Source organism: Sus scrofa, chromosome 3 (genome assembly GCF_054392235.1).
Source record: "Sus scrofa isolate SSC_HxYL_T2T_F1_AM1 chromosome 3, Sscrofa_HxYL_maternal_Yorkshire_Landrace_v2.0, whole genome shotgun sequence".
NCBI classification, from domain to species: domain Eukaryota; kingdom Metazoa; phylum Chordata; class Mammalia; order Artiodactyla; family Suidae; genus Sus; species Sus scrofa.
The window spans coordinates 80,653,909-80,666,712 of record NC_139385.1 but is presented as its reverse complement, the minus strand read 5'-3'; the positions used below and the strand labels follow the sequence as shown (position 1 = coordinate 80,666,712).

General features: G+C 52.0%; 2 protein-coding genes across 6 annotated transcripts in view; one reads left to right on the top strand and one right to left on the bottom strand.

Moving 5' to 3' along the window:
- The first annotated feature begins 358 nt into the window (after positions 1–358).
- DOK1 (docking protein 1) lies at positions 359–3,217 on the top strand. Of its 2 annotated transcripts, none has more exons than NM_001143705.2 (5): positions 359–455; positions 838–1,137; positions 1,295–1,388; positions 1,569–1,753; positions 1,995–3,217. In NM_001143705.2, exons 1-5 carry the CDS (start codon positions 396–398, stop codon positions 2,805–2,807), a joined length of 1,452 nt encoding a protein of 483 aa, NP_001137177.2. In that variant the 5' UTR covers positions 359–395; the 3' UTR covers positions 2,808–3,217. The 2 variants fall into 2 exon arrangements, with proteins under 2 accessions (NP_001137177.2, XP_084871492.1); XM_085015366.1 differs by having other exon boundaries at positions 377–455; positions 1,299–1,388; positions 1,995–3,215.
- Positions 3,218–3,476: 259 nt separating this feature from the next.
- M1AP (meiosis 1 associated protein) overlaps positions 3,477–12,804 on the bottom strand; it is an 82,233-nt gene continuing 72,905 nt past the window's right edge. For 2 of the 4 annotated variants that reach the window (XM_085018857.1, XM_085018856.1), the window contains exons 8-10: positions 6,535–6,741; positions 5,331–5,471; positions 3,477–4,364 (exon numbers count right to left, since the gene is read on the bottom strand). In XM_085018857.1, coding sequence (XP_084874983.1) covers positions 4,173–4,364; positions 5,331–5,471; positions 6,535–6,741 — 540 coding nt within the window. In that variant the 3' untranslated portion in view covers positions 3,477–4,172. The remainder of the gene's footprint in view (positions 4,365–5,330; positions 5,472–6,534; positions 6,742–12,804) is intronic. The other 2 variants (XM_085018858.1, XM_005662438.3) reach the window with 1 other exon arrangement.

The window sequence follows — 12,804 nt, the reverse complement described above, 5'->3', positions numbered from 1 at the left end:
TGGTTACTCCGGTGCCCCAGTGTGCCCTTTGGCATTTTTCGAGGTGATTTCACGGCCTTCATTCCGAAGTCAAGTTGAGCATCTGAGGTCGCACAGTCCCCAAGCCCAGGTGCCAGAACTTTCTGATGGAAACCACGAGTTTTCTCTTGAGAGAGCCACTTGGTAGAGCCACCCAGGAATAGGGGTAGGGGCCTGGAGGTGGTGCACCGTGCAGCTTCTCTGGTACCCCCTCCCCTTCCTTCTTGCTCCTCTCCTTCCTCCCCTTTCGCGGTCCTAGGAGGTCGGGGAGGAGCGGGAACGCCTCCCGCGGGCCCCGCCCCGCCCCGCCCCGCCCTCCGCCCGGCCCCGCCTGGGGCCCGCGGGGCCAGGAAGCGCCGAAGGAACCGCCGGGGGCCATGGACGGGGCCGTGATGGAAGGGCCGCTGTTTTTGCAGAGTCAGCGTTTCGGTACCAAGGTAGTCTGGGCAGGGGTTGTCGAACCCCCCATCAGAGTTAGGGGTGGGCGACTGAGCCCAGGAGGGAGGAGGTGGGCAGCGGGATAGAGCGGAGCGCCGGGAGCCAGAGATCCTGTGACGGTCCCGCTGAAATGTTTTGCACACACTCGGGAGAAGCGTCTGCCGGCCTCCGGGTACGCCGCCTCTGGTCCTGGGGAGACAGAGCGGCATCCTCCTTAGGGAACTTCGCCCGCCGTCGGGAAGCCACAGACCTGAAATGGGCCTGCGCGGGTCCTTCCTTCCCCGTCTGGGCTCGGGTCGCGTCCTTCCTTCCCCGTCGGGCCCGGGCCGCGGGTACTTGCCGGGTCCCTGCCCAGCTTCCCTCGGCTCTCTGTCTCCCCAGAGATGGAGGAAGACCTGGGCGGTGCTCTACCCGGCCAGCCCCCACGGCGTCGCGCGGCTCGAGTTCTTCGACCACAAGGGGCCGAGCTCTGGAGGGGGCCGAGGGGGCTCGCGCCGCCTGGACTGCAAGGTGATCCGTCTGGCAGAGTGTGTGAGCGTGGCCCCGGTGGCCGTGGAGAGCCCCCCTGAGCCTGGCGCCGCAGCCTTCCGCCTGGACACCGCACAGCGCTCCCACCTGCTGGCGGCGGACGCGCCGTCTAGCGTCGCCTGGGTGCAAACGCTGTGCCGAAACGCCTTTCCGGTGAGGGGGCCGGGGTGTTGGTGAGGGTCTGGGGCGAGCTGCCCGGGGCCCAGGAGGCGATGTCGGGTGGGAGCAGTTACAGCTGCAGAGGAACTGGGCGGCCCCGAGCCTGGGAACGGTGTCGAAGGGAATTACAGCCTCTCTCTCTCTACCCCAGAAAGGCAGCTGGGCTCTGGCGCCTGCTGAGAACCCACCCAAGCTTTCTGCCCTGGAGATGCTGGAGAACTCGCTGTATAGCCCCGCCTGGGAAGGTAGTTGCCCAAGAAGCCCCAGCAGGGATGGGGTGGAAAGAATGTCCTTGGGAAGGGAGTGGTTCCTACAAAGGCAAGGAGGAAGCTCCTGAGAGCCGGCTTTCAAACGTGTGCTTGGACAACCTGCCCCTTCCCCGCAAGCCACTCCCGCAGGTGCTAGTCTAACTGTATCCCTTCCAGGATCCCAGTTCTGGGTAACTGCGCAGAGGACTGAAGCCGCCGAGCGCTGTGGCCTGCATGGCTCCTATGTGCTGAGAGTGGAGGCTGAGAAGCTGACTCTCCTGGCCGTGGCGGCCCAGAGTCAGATATTGGAGCCACTCCTTTCCTGGCCCTACACCCTGTTGCGTCGCTATGGCCGCGACAAGGTGCGCTGCCGTCAGGGAGGGCTGGTTCCCTGGGTAGGGCAGCTGTGGGATGGGTGAGGCAGGACAGGAATGTGGGAAGTTCTGCCCTCTGGATAACCCTTTCTGGCCTAGCCCTTGACCCCACCTCCCTTCCCAGGTGGTCTCCTCTCCGTGGGTCCCCTAACTAGTTACAGCCCTGTGACCCACCTCCCCTGAGGACTCTGGGTAATGATTCCCTGATTCCCTCCCCACCCCTCTTCAGGTCATGTTCTCTTTTGAGGCTGGTCGCCGCTGCCCCTCCGGCCCTGGAACCTTCACCTTTCAGACAGCACAGGGGAATGACATCTTTCAGGCAGTGGAGAATGCTATCCACCGGCAGAAGGCCCAGGGAAAGGCTGTCCAGGGGCAGGATGTTCTCAGAGCTGATTCCCATGAAGGAGAAGTGGCGGAGGGGACGTTGGCTTCTCCCCCCGGCCCCCAGGAACTGCCAGGCAACCCTCCAGCTGTGTACGCTGAACCCTTAGACTCCCTGCGCGTTCCTCCACGCCCTTCCCGAGATTCCCTCTACTCAGACCCCCTGGACAGCACTCCTGCTCGGGCAGGGGAGGGGGCACAGTTGAAGAAACCGCTCTATTGGGACTTGTATGAGCATGTGCAGCAGCAGCTGCTGAAGACCAAGTTGACAGATCCCAAAGAAGACCCCATCTACGATGAACCTGAAGGCCTGGCCCCCGCTGCTCTCCGGGGCCTCTACGATCTGCCTCAGGAGCCCAAGGATGCATGGTGGTGCCAGGCTCGGGTGAAGGAGGAGGGCTATGAGCTCCCCTACAATCCCGCCACTGATGACTACGCTGTGCCACCCCCTCGGAACACAAAGCCCTTCCCAGCTCCCAAGCCCCAGGGCCCGGCCTTCTCTGAAGCTCGGGCTGCAACTGGCAGTGGCAGCAAAGGCCACAGCTCAGACACTGCCCTATACAGCCAGGTCCAGAAGAGTGGAGCCTCGGGGAGCTGGGACTGTGGGCTCTCTGGAGTGGGGACTGACAAGATGGGGGTCAAGTCGGAGGACTCAACATGAGAAGGAGGGCGAGGCTGGGGGTGCTGCCAGGAGGTGGCACTGGGGGTCAAAGAAACCTATTAAAACCAGCAGGAACCAGAGGGACATGCGTGAGACCAGGGGACAAAGGGAGTCAAGGGAAAGATCTGTCCCACGAAGTCATGGATGGAAGTGGGACAGGTGGCAGGGCCTCGGGGATGGGATCTGGGGGAGGCCAGCACCTCTAAGTCATCCCCACCAAAGGAAGGCATAGCTGGTGGACCAAGTCTCTGGAAAGGGGTGTTTGGTCTGAGTAGATGCAGTTTGAGGGGCCTGGATGGGCTACAGGGAGACACTGGGCTGTGTCTGGATCCTTCTCCCTGCGTTGTTCTTTGCCAGAGATATATTTTTAAAAAAGTTTTGTTCTCATTAAAGTTAGTGTGGGTTTCAGAGGTCTCTGTGTGTGAACAGACACAGAGGGGACCGAGTGGCAGGATGTGCTGGGTGGGTGTGGCAGGGATCACGAGGAGAACCAGGGCTGTGTCAGGTGGTCACTGAAGGGCCCAGGGAGGGGAGCCAAGCAGTGTGGTCTTCAGAGCCTGGGTGGTCCAGTCAGGCCCACCTGGGCTCCACCCCATATCTATAACCCTGTTTCCCCTGCTGCCCCTCCGTAGAATGGGAAAACTTAATTAGAGGCTCGACCTCAAAGGATTGTTTATATGAGAGTTGCATTTCTCAAGTATTTAATGCAGTCTGAAGTACAGAGCAAGCATTTTATAAACAGTAGTTAGTCTATGGCTGGAGAGGGTTGGCTGGGCAGGTGCGAGGACAGGGGAACAGGTGTTTCTCACACCTCCCTTCCCCTGTTCTCAGCTATAGGAGGCACCTCCCCCTGCTGCCCACACACACCTCGAGTGTAGGTACCCAGCACCAGCTCTTCTGTTTGGAGGCTGAAGGGAACTGCAGTGTGGTGGGTGTAATGGAAGGGGCACAGGCTTCAGAATGAGGCTAGATTTCAATCCAACTTGTTTTTCACGAGCTCTGAAAACCTCATCCTTGTCTCCTGAGATCCCGTTTCTGGAAGGTGACCTGACTTCATCCACCCGCTTACACAGAGTTACCAGGAGAAGTTCAGACCTGGGACTGTTCTAACAATGGGGGAGGCTTACTGGGTATTTAATCTTCATTTGTGTTGACGGTATCAAATGATCCAAAAGAAAAAGAGAAGGAAAAGGCTTGGGCGTGTCTCTTCCCAGCCTGAGGAGTGGGGTCGAGGTGGCACTGAGGGCCAGGGAGGGGAAGGCTCTGTTTCTCAGTCAGCTGGAGCTCTCCGAGGCTCAGGTGACAGGAGGCAAGTCTGGCCACAGAAAGCCACTGGTGAGCCTGATGGGCTCTAGCCCTGGAGACTTAGGGCCCTGAGGGCCACTCCTCCTTGTCCTCCTCCTCCAGGGAAGGCTGGAAGAAGACTTCTGGGGAAATTTTTCGGGCTACAGGCATCCTGGGAGCTCTGCCAGGGGCTGGAGTCACAGGCAGGGGGGCCACTGTGGCTCGAACTCGACTCGTCTGCAACTGCCCAGCCTGTAAAGAAAGCAAGTGGAGCTGCCTCTGAAGACCAGACGGTTCCTGATCTCCTGTCCCATTCCCTGCTGGGCCTCCTGTCCTAACTCTTTCCTGTGTCCCATCCCTGGAGTGACAGCCTCAAGGCCCAGGGTAGTGGAGTGTTCTCGGCTCCAGCCCTCCAGAGTCTGTCTCCCGGCTGAGCATCCTCCTGTTTGCTTGCCCACCAGCTAACTGGTGGTGGGCTCTGCTCCCACCTCTAGATTGGTGGTAGTTTGAAACATCTTTCTCTTGTAACTTCAGCTAAGGCAAAGTGAGAGGTTTTTCTATAGGCTCTGTTACTGAGAAACAAGGAAAAGATTCAAAAGGGTGCAAAAGGAAGCCCAAATACTAGGAACATGGATTTCATAAAAACAAATTCCCCCATGCAATTACTCTTCTCTCTCGAACCCTTGTCACTAGAGCCCTGTCTCTGAGCTGCTGACCTTGGCCAGCCTCCCTTTCCTCAGCTGTAAAGTGAGCATAACACTTACCTTGCGGGGAGGCTGTGAGGATTAAATGAGAAAGGTACACATGAGAGCACACGTCACAAAACCTGGCCCATGACTGCTGCTCAGGAAATGCCCACTTCCCTTCCCTCGGGCACGTCTTTCCCCACCTTCCCTTCAGCCTTCTCTTTCCACAGAGGCCTGTGGTTGTAGTTCCAGTGCAGCCAGTTTGCTTAGTGGGACAATGGTCCATAAGCGACTAATGAGCTATCATAAACACTGCAATTAGATAACTAAACATTATCCTATGTAAAAACCCAAGCAATACAAAGCCCTCTTACGGGGTAGAGGGAGTAATTTCCTTTGTCAAGGACAAAGGGCAGCTCTTTCTCTTCCTCCCCTGAAGGCCTCATTCTTCTTCCCTCTCTGCCCACGCGGAGGTCCCAGGAGGCTACTTGGCGGGGGTGGGGACAGGGGGAGGACTCTGGGATTCTGGCATAGAGGGCAGGGGGGAAAGTACCTTTCTCAGGGCCCAGCTCTCCCAGCTTGGCTGCAGCCGGCCCTGAGGCTTGGCAAAGTTGCTGCTCAGGTGTGAGTACAGGTGGCTCCAAACCTGCAAGGGGTTGTAGATGGAATCTAGCTCCAGGTCATCCAGCATCATCTGCGGAAGAAAGAGGAGGAGCCTCACCCCAGGGACCTGAAGTAACAGGCATCAGGGCATCAGACCCTGGAGGGTGAGAAGCTGGAGGAGATGCATGACCCAGGGCTTCACTGAAGGATGCGAAATAGATGTGGGTCCTGCTGGGTGTTCTGGGAGGTACGTGTCAGGCAAGAGGTAGCAGCAACTGCGAGTGGTTAGGGACACTGAACACTCTGCCCTAAGAACTGTGTCAGGAGATTCTGAGAGAGACCAGAGCGCCATGAGGGTTACAAGGGCTCCAGTGTGTGAGGCCGTGAGGGAGGGCGTGGGGGGCTGGGGCGCTCAAAGTCAGCAAAGTGGGTACACTGAGTTCTCCCTGGCCTGCGAGGTGAGCATAACTGGAGGACATACGAGCACAGCATTCTTGAGCAGTCAGGTTTTCCGGCCACAACATCCTGTGCCAGGAACCACTGGCCCTGAAGTGAGACGCTGAGTGAGCCACGGCCACTCGTGCCCACCTCTCTCCACATCCCCGGGGCCTGCCAAGCCAAGAGCACAATCCCAGACTCTGTCCTCTGCACGGAAGCCAGCAATCCAGCAGCGACGGTGTGGTTCCACTTCTCTGTGCCCAGACCCCCTGCTCTCCCACCCTCAGTCTGGGGAGGCTGGCAGAGGAAATCCAGACTCTAGATCCAAGATGAAAGGAGGAGGAGGAGGAGAAAATGGCCTTCAGAGCTGTCTGCTCCTTGGCCCCGGAGTCTCGTTTTAAAGCCCTTCCTATTCTCGGTGTCTCCATTGGCTGCCTTTTCCTTTCTCTGAAAAGCACACAAACACAGGGACGCACGCGTGCATATACGGACTGCAGAGCAAGACCCGTGAGAACACGCCGTCACACCGATGCGTGCTTCCTTCCTTCCGTCCAGCCTCAGTTCCTTGCTTGCTTCTTGGCCCCTCTTATCACACCCTTGGAACCACTCCTCCCTCTGCCCTTCTGTCCTGTCCTTGGCGGGCTCGCCCTCTCTCATCCCTTTCTCTTCCCCCCCCCCTGCCGCCGTGTACTCCATGGGCTCTGGGCTCCGCTTGCCTCCACAGTCTTCAGGCTGGCATCAGGCATGTCCTCAGGGAGCAGGGGGAAAGGGCTGGGCAGCATCAGTTCCCGAGTGGCCACCGCCTTCACCAGCAGGGTGGGAGAGCGCGAGGGCACGATCATGTAGAAGGTGCTGGCCGGCTCTCTCAGGCTGGGTCCAGGGCTCAGGGGCTCCCCTTTGGCCAACAGCAGCCATTCTCTTTTCTGAAACAAAGACACATATGAGCGCTGGGTTATCTTCAGTCTTTGGCACGTGTTGAAGATTAGTCCCATTGGGGCTTCCCCGAGTCCCTCCTGGGGGTGTCAGGGAGGGCTGAGCCATTTTACCCTGGCCCTGGGGAGGGAGGGACTTTCTGCCCAAATCACCAGTACTGCTCTTTCTCTCTGGTTTCGGATACACACAAAAGGGTTAACAGTGCGGACACAAATTAAGAGATGAAGTGGGTGTTTTGCCCCAAAGGGGGCTGATATATTACTCAATGGTAAACGTTGAGTTTTAAGAACTATAGTTCTTGGAGTTCCCACTGTGGCACTGTGAGTTAAGAAACCAACTGCAGCGGCTTGAGTCACTGCGGAGGCACAGATTCGATCCTGGGGCCGGCCTGGCGCAGTGGGTTAAAGAATCCAGTGTTACCGCAGCTGCAGCTCAGAGTCAATCTCTGGCCCAGGAACTTTCCGTATGCCTCGGGTGCAGCCATAAAGAGCTGTAATTCTTAAAAACAGAGTCTTGAAACAGAGACTTTGGTGGTGTTGTGAAAATCCAGGTCTTATTTTGAGGGTGATAAATTCTGGTTGTGTTGTATAACTGGGATTAGAGTGGGCTGACTGGGGAATGACTCTGGACAGGCCAGAGAGGGCTTAAGAAGAGGGGGTCAAAGTCACCTGGGGAGAGAGAGAGGAGGAGCAGAGAGCAGGGAGAGGAAAACTTTGGTACAAGGGGGCGGCTGGGGATGGGGCCCTTGAGATCAGCTCAGGCAGCCGCAGGATGGAAAGAAGGGTCAGCACTCTGGGACCGGCAACTCTTTGAGTGACCCTCTGCCATGTGCCATGGAGGGTATAGAGGTTGGCACACAGGTAAGAAGAAGAGACAAGCAGACCTTTGAGCAGCTTTCTACCTGCATCCTTTTAAACCAAGCATGGAAATGAGGCAATTTTCTGTGATAGTTTTTCTTTCCTTTTTTTGTCTAGTTAGGGCTGCACTTGCAGCATATGGAGGTTCCCAGGCCAGGGGTCTAATCAGAGCTACAGCCGCCGGCCTATGCCACAGCCACAGCAACTCTGGATCCAAGCCGAGTCTTCAAGCTACACCACAGCTCACGGCAATGCCGGATCTTTAACCCACTGAGTGAGGTCAGGGATCGAACCTACCTCCTCATGGATACTAGTCGGGTTTGTTAACCACTGAGCCACAACAAGAGCTCCATGTGGTAATTTTTCAAGGAAAGTCACAAAACTCCAGGAACTATGGAGTCAGAAGCGTTAAAATTATCTTTGAGTTGTGTCCTCCTGCTTGAGGTGATCATGACCTGGTACCTAACAGTCTCCCTGCTACATGAGATGGAGCAGGCACAGCAGCTCTACCCCCTCTACTTATGTGAGAGGTTGGAAGGAATGATAACAAGAGGAAAAGCAAAAAGGAAGAAAAAAAAGATCTTAAGGGGATAGAGGAATTATCAGTGTCTTGTGGAAGATAAGTGGAAAGTGACACAGTGAAGCAGGCAGAACCTACTGCAGCATTACAATCATACCCCCGGAGTGAATGTGTTGGGTTGGAGGCGGGGGTGGGTGGGGATGTCCTAGACACTAAATCAGCATCATCATTCTGTGCAGTGCAGACTCTGAGGAGGTCTGAAGGTGGCAGGTGCCTTTAGAAGTTCATGCTTTTTTTTTTTTTTTTTTTTTTTTTTCCATTTTCTTGGGCCGCTCCCATGGCATATGGAGGTTCCCAGGCTAGGGGTCAAATCGGAGCTGTAGCCACCGGCCTACACCACAGCCACAACAACGCGGGATCCGAGCCACGTCTGCAACCTACACCACAGCTCACGGCAATGCTGGATCCTTAACCCTCTGAGCAAGGCCAGGGATCAAACCCGAAACCTCAGGGTTCCTAGTCGGATTCGTTAACCACTGAGCCACGATGGGAACTCCAGAAGTTCATGCTTTCTTGTATGTTGCCTGTATCTGGAGGAGGGCTGTCTTCCTGAAGAACAGATCTAAAACGTATGGCAGGTCTATCTGATGCTTCTCCAGTCCATCAAATTGGAAATAAATGACATAGAAATTGTGGTATGTGTGCATGGGGAGGATCCACCCCCTGCTCAGAGGAGATGGCCTCTTTGAGCCTGGAAGGGCTGTTCTCTGGAAGGGCTATTAGGAAGCTGCAGGGCATTCCGTTTTCTTTGCTCAAGTAACTTCTGATGTGGCTCAGGCTTTCAATTATTAACATTATTTTATTTTTTTTTAAAGAATTTAAAATTTTTATTTATGTATTTATTTATTTATTTATTTATTTATTGTCTTTTTGCCATTTCTTGGGCCGCTCCCGAGGCATATGGGAAGTTCCCAGGCTAGGTGTCTAATCGGAGCTGTAGCCACCGGCCTACGCTAGAGCCACAGCAACGCGGGATCCGAGCCGCGTCTGCAACTTACACCACAGCTCACGGCAACGCCAGATCATTAACCCACTGAGCAAGGGCAGGGACTGAACCTGCAACCTCATGGTTCCTAGTTGGATTCGTTAACCACTGCGCCACGACGGGAACTCCCGTCAATTATTAACATTATTTTAAAGATCCTTTTTTTTTCTTTGAATTTTTTTCATGAATGCTGGTTCATGCATTTGCTTTAAATTAGTTTGTTTATTTACTAATAATTTATGGGATGCCTGCCTCTTATGTCCCATGTACAAGGCATGGGTGTACAGAAATTCCTTAGACATGTTCCTTGCCCTCTCAGGGCTCATAACATAATAAGCATAAGGCTTGTAAACTAATGTCTGCCCAAGGTTTAGGATGACCAGCTATTCCAGTTTGCCCATTTTTTAGCCCTGAAAGTCCTGCATCCCAGAAACACTGCGGACCTGAGAACACTGGCATGGTTGGTTACTTTTCCAAGACTCTGTGTAGAATATCTGGCCACTGTGACAAATCCTTAGGGGCTATAAAACAATGACAGTGTGACTTTTCTTGCATCTCAGTGTTATGGAACAACTGCTTTATCCTGGGCTTATCAAGAAATGCTGAATGGCATGCCATACTTCAAGCTCACCCTGATTAGTCTTCCTCCCCAACTTCTAATTACTAAGGCTGTGAAGGAAGGTGTGGCAACCACTTCTGGTTTACTGGCTACTGCTCCACTGCCCCCCTGCCCTTCTCCCTTCCTTCTACCCATTTTTCAATCTTTCAGTGACTGGTGTGGGGTGATATGCAATTTAGACTTAACAAAACAGCAGCCAGAAGTTGCTGGGTGGGGGCTCTAGAAGAGCTCTGTAATATGTTGGCAGGTTTTTTGCCTCTGCACCCTAACTTTTCTTTCTCCCTAGGACAAGACTTGGTCTTGAGATGCAGCAGCCACCTTGTGACCATGAGGCAGCGGGCATAAGGATGAAGTACATCAGCTGTGGATGCTGCAGTGGGAAAATGGAGGTAGCCTAGGTCTTTGATGGCATCATTGACCAACAACATTGGCCCAGAACTGTCTGTCCCCACACTTCTTGTTACATGAGAATAATAAACTCGTTTTAAGAGATTTTTTTTTTTTTTTTTGTCTTTTTGCCTTTTGAGGGCTGCTCCTTCGGCATATGGAGGTTCCCAGGCCAGGGGTTTAATTGGAGCTGTAGCCGCTAAGCTATGCCAGAGCCACAGCAACGCGGAATCCGAGCCTCGTCGGTGACCTACACCACAGCTCACGGCAACACCGGATCCTTAACCCACTGAGCAAGGCCAGGGACCAAACCTGCAACCTCATGATTCCAAGTGGGATTCATTAACCACTGAGCCATGATGGGAACTCCGTTAAGAGATAATTTTAAGAGCAGTTTTAGGTTTACAACAAAATTGAGAGGCAGATACAGAGATTTCTCATATACTCCCTTCCCCACACATGCATAGCCTCCCCTATTATCAACAGCACTCACCAGAATGGGTCCTTTTTTTTTTTTTTTTTTTTTTTTCCTCAAACCAAGGATGAACCTACATGGTCATATTACAATCACCCAAAGTCCACAGTTTAATTTAGTATGCTTGGTGTTGTACATCCTGTGTGTTTGGACGCATGTGTAATGTATGTATAATGTATAATGACAAATATTCACCATTAAAATCATATAGGGTGTGAGAAAAACAAACTCTGAATTACTCAAAGTAGAAGTAGGTTGGTGTTCTGTTCGTTACAGCCAAATGGATCCTTTACAGATTTCAAAGAAAAGGAAGAGGATGTGGTTACTCACTTCCGGGTACATGGGGAAACAGGAGTAGAAGGGACAATTTTAATGGCACTGGTGTAGGCCTTGCCAGAAGGGCAGCTGGGGTTTGTGAAATCAAGTAAAAGCTCTAATCTCACCAAACCAGCACTCCCTTGGTTTACCATCAGTATGATGACCTGGGACTAAACTCATCCATTAAAGAAGCACTGAGCAATTCTCGAGTGGGAGTGTTCCTGAGGCAGCCTCAGAGTATGGAAGGGCAAGAGCCTCATTTTGCTTTGCTTGTGGGAAGAGAGATTTCATTGTCATAATGCATCTAGGAAGAGAAATCACAGCTGGGTGCGGAAAAACCAAACATACCTGGGAGTTTGGGAATCTGGAAGGACATGAGGGAGAAATTATATTAATTTGTCATTACTTGCCTATTCTCACTCCAGAAGGCGAGACCCAGGAGGGGAAGAAGAAAGACACGGTAATATCCACTATCCTCACACTGGCTCCCACAACAGAGACCAGGGAAAAATGCTAACAGAGATTTCAAACACCCAAACACCAGATTAGACATTCTTGTCAAGTGAGCATGGAATATTCTCCAGAATAGACTATGTGATAGGCCATAAATAAAATACATTTAAAAAGATTAAAGTCATCCAAAGTATCTTCTCTGCCCACAATGGAATGAAATCAGAAGTCAATAATTAAAAAAAAAATTGGGGAAATTGATAAATATGTGAAAATTAAATAACATATTCCTAGATAATCAACAGATCAAAGAAGAAATCACCAGGGAAATTAGAAAATAATTGAAATAAGTGTAAATAGCAATGAGATCCTGCTGTATAACACTGGGAACTATATCTAGTCACTTATGATGGAGCATGATAATGTGAGGAAAAAAAAATATATATGTATGTGTCTGGGTCACTTTGCTGTACAGTAGAAAATTGACAGAATACTGTAAACCAGCTATAACGGAAAAAAAATAAAAATCATTAAATTAAAAAGAGAAGTAAGTTTAAATAAAAACACAACATATAGAAACTTACGAAATACAGCTAAAGCAATGCTTATAGGGAAATTTATAGCTAATAACTCCTTCATGAAAATAGAAAGAACAATCTCTCTCTCTCTCTCTCTCTTTTTTTTTTTTTTTTTTTTTTAGGGCCATACTTGCAGCATATGGAGGTTCCCAGGCTAGTGGTCCAATCGGAGATATAGCTGCCGGCCTACACCACAGCCACAGCAATGCACGATACGAGCCATGTCTGTGACCTACACCACAGCTCATGTCAGTGTCAGATCCTTTACCCGCTGAGCAAAGCCAGGGATCAAACCTGCAACCTCATGGTTCCCAGTAAGATTTGTTTCCACTGGAAACAAATCAATAACTTAACCTTCCAACTTAAGAAACTAGAAAAAGAAGGACAAACTAAACCTAAAGCAAGCAGAAAGAAGGAAATAAAAAAAATGTTGGAGTAGAAAGATATAGAGACTAGAAAGATATAGAGACTAGAAAGATAATAGAGAAAATCCATGGAATTAAAAGGTCCCTGAAAAGATGAATAAAAATCAAAAAAAAACTTTTAGTTATATTGATTAAGGAAAAAAGGGAAAAGGAATTCCCTTCGTGGCTCGGTGGTTAATGAACCCGACTAGTATCGATGAGGATTCGGGTTTGATTCCTGGCCTTGATCAGTGGGTTAAGGATCCAGCATTGCCGTGAGCTGTGGTGTAGGTTGCAGACACAGCTGGGATCTTGAGTTGCTATGGCTTTGGCTGTGGTGTCTGCTGGCAGCTGCAGCTCCGATTTGACCCATGGTTGGGAACCTCCATATGCCACGGGT

Bases quoted from the DNA above. Each gene is read 5' to 3' on its own strand.
- DOK1 (NM_001143705.2), top strand. From the start codon at position 396: ATGGACGGGGCCGTGATGGAAGGGCCGCTGTTTTTGCAGAGTCAGCGT. The intron at 456-837 runs GTAGTCTGGGCA...CTGTCTCCCCAG, and splicing joins GTCAGCGTTTCGGTACCAAG to AGATGGAGGAAGACCTGGGC. The intron at 1,138-1,294 runs GTGAGGGGGCCG...TCTCTACCCCAG, and splicing joins TGTGCCGAAACGCCTTTCCG to AAAGGCAGCTGGGCTCTGGC.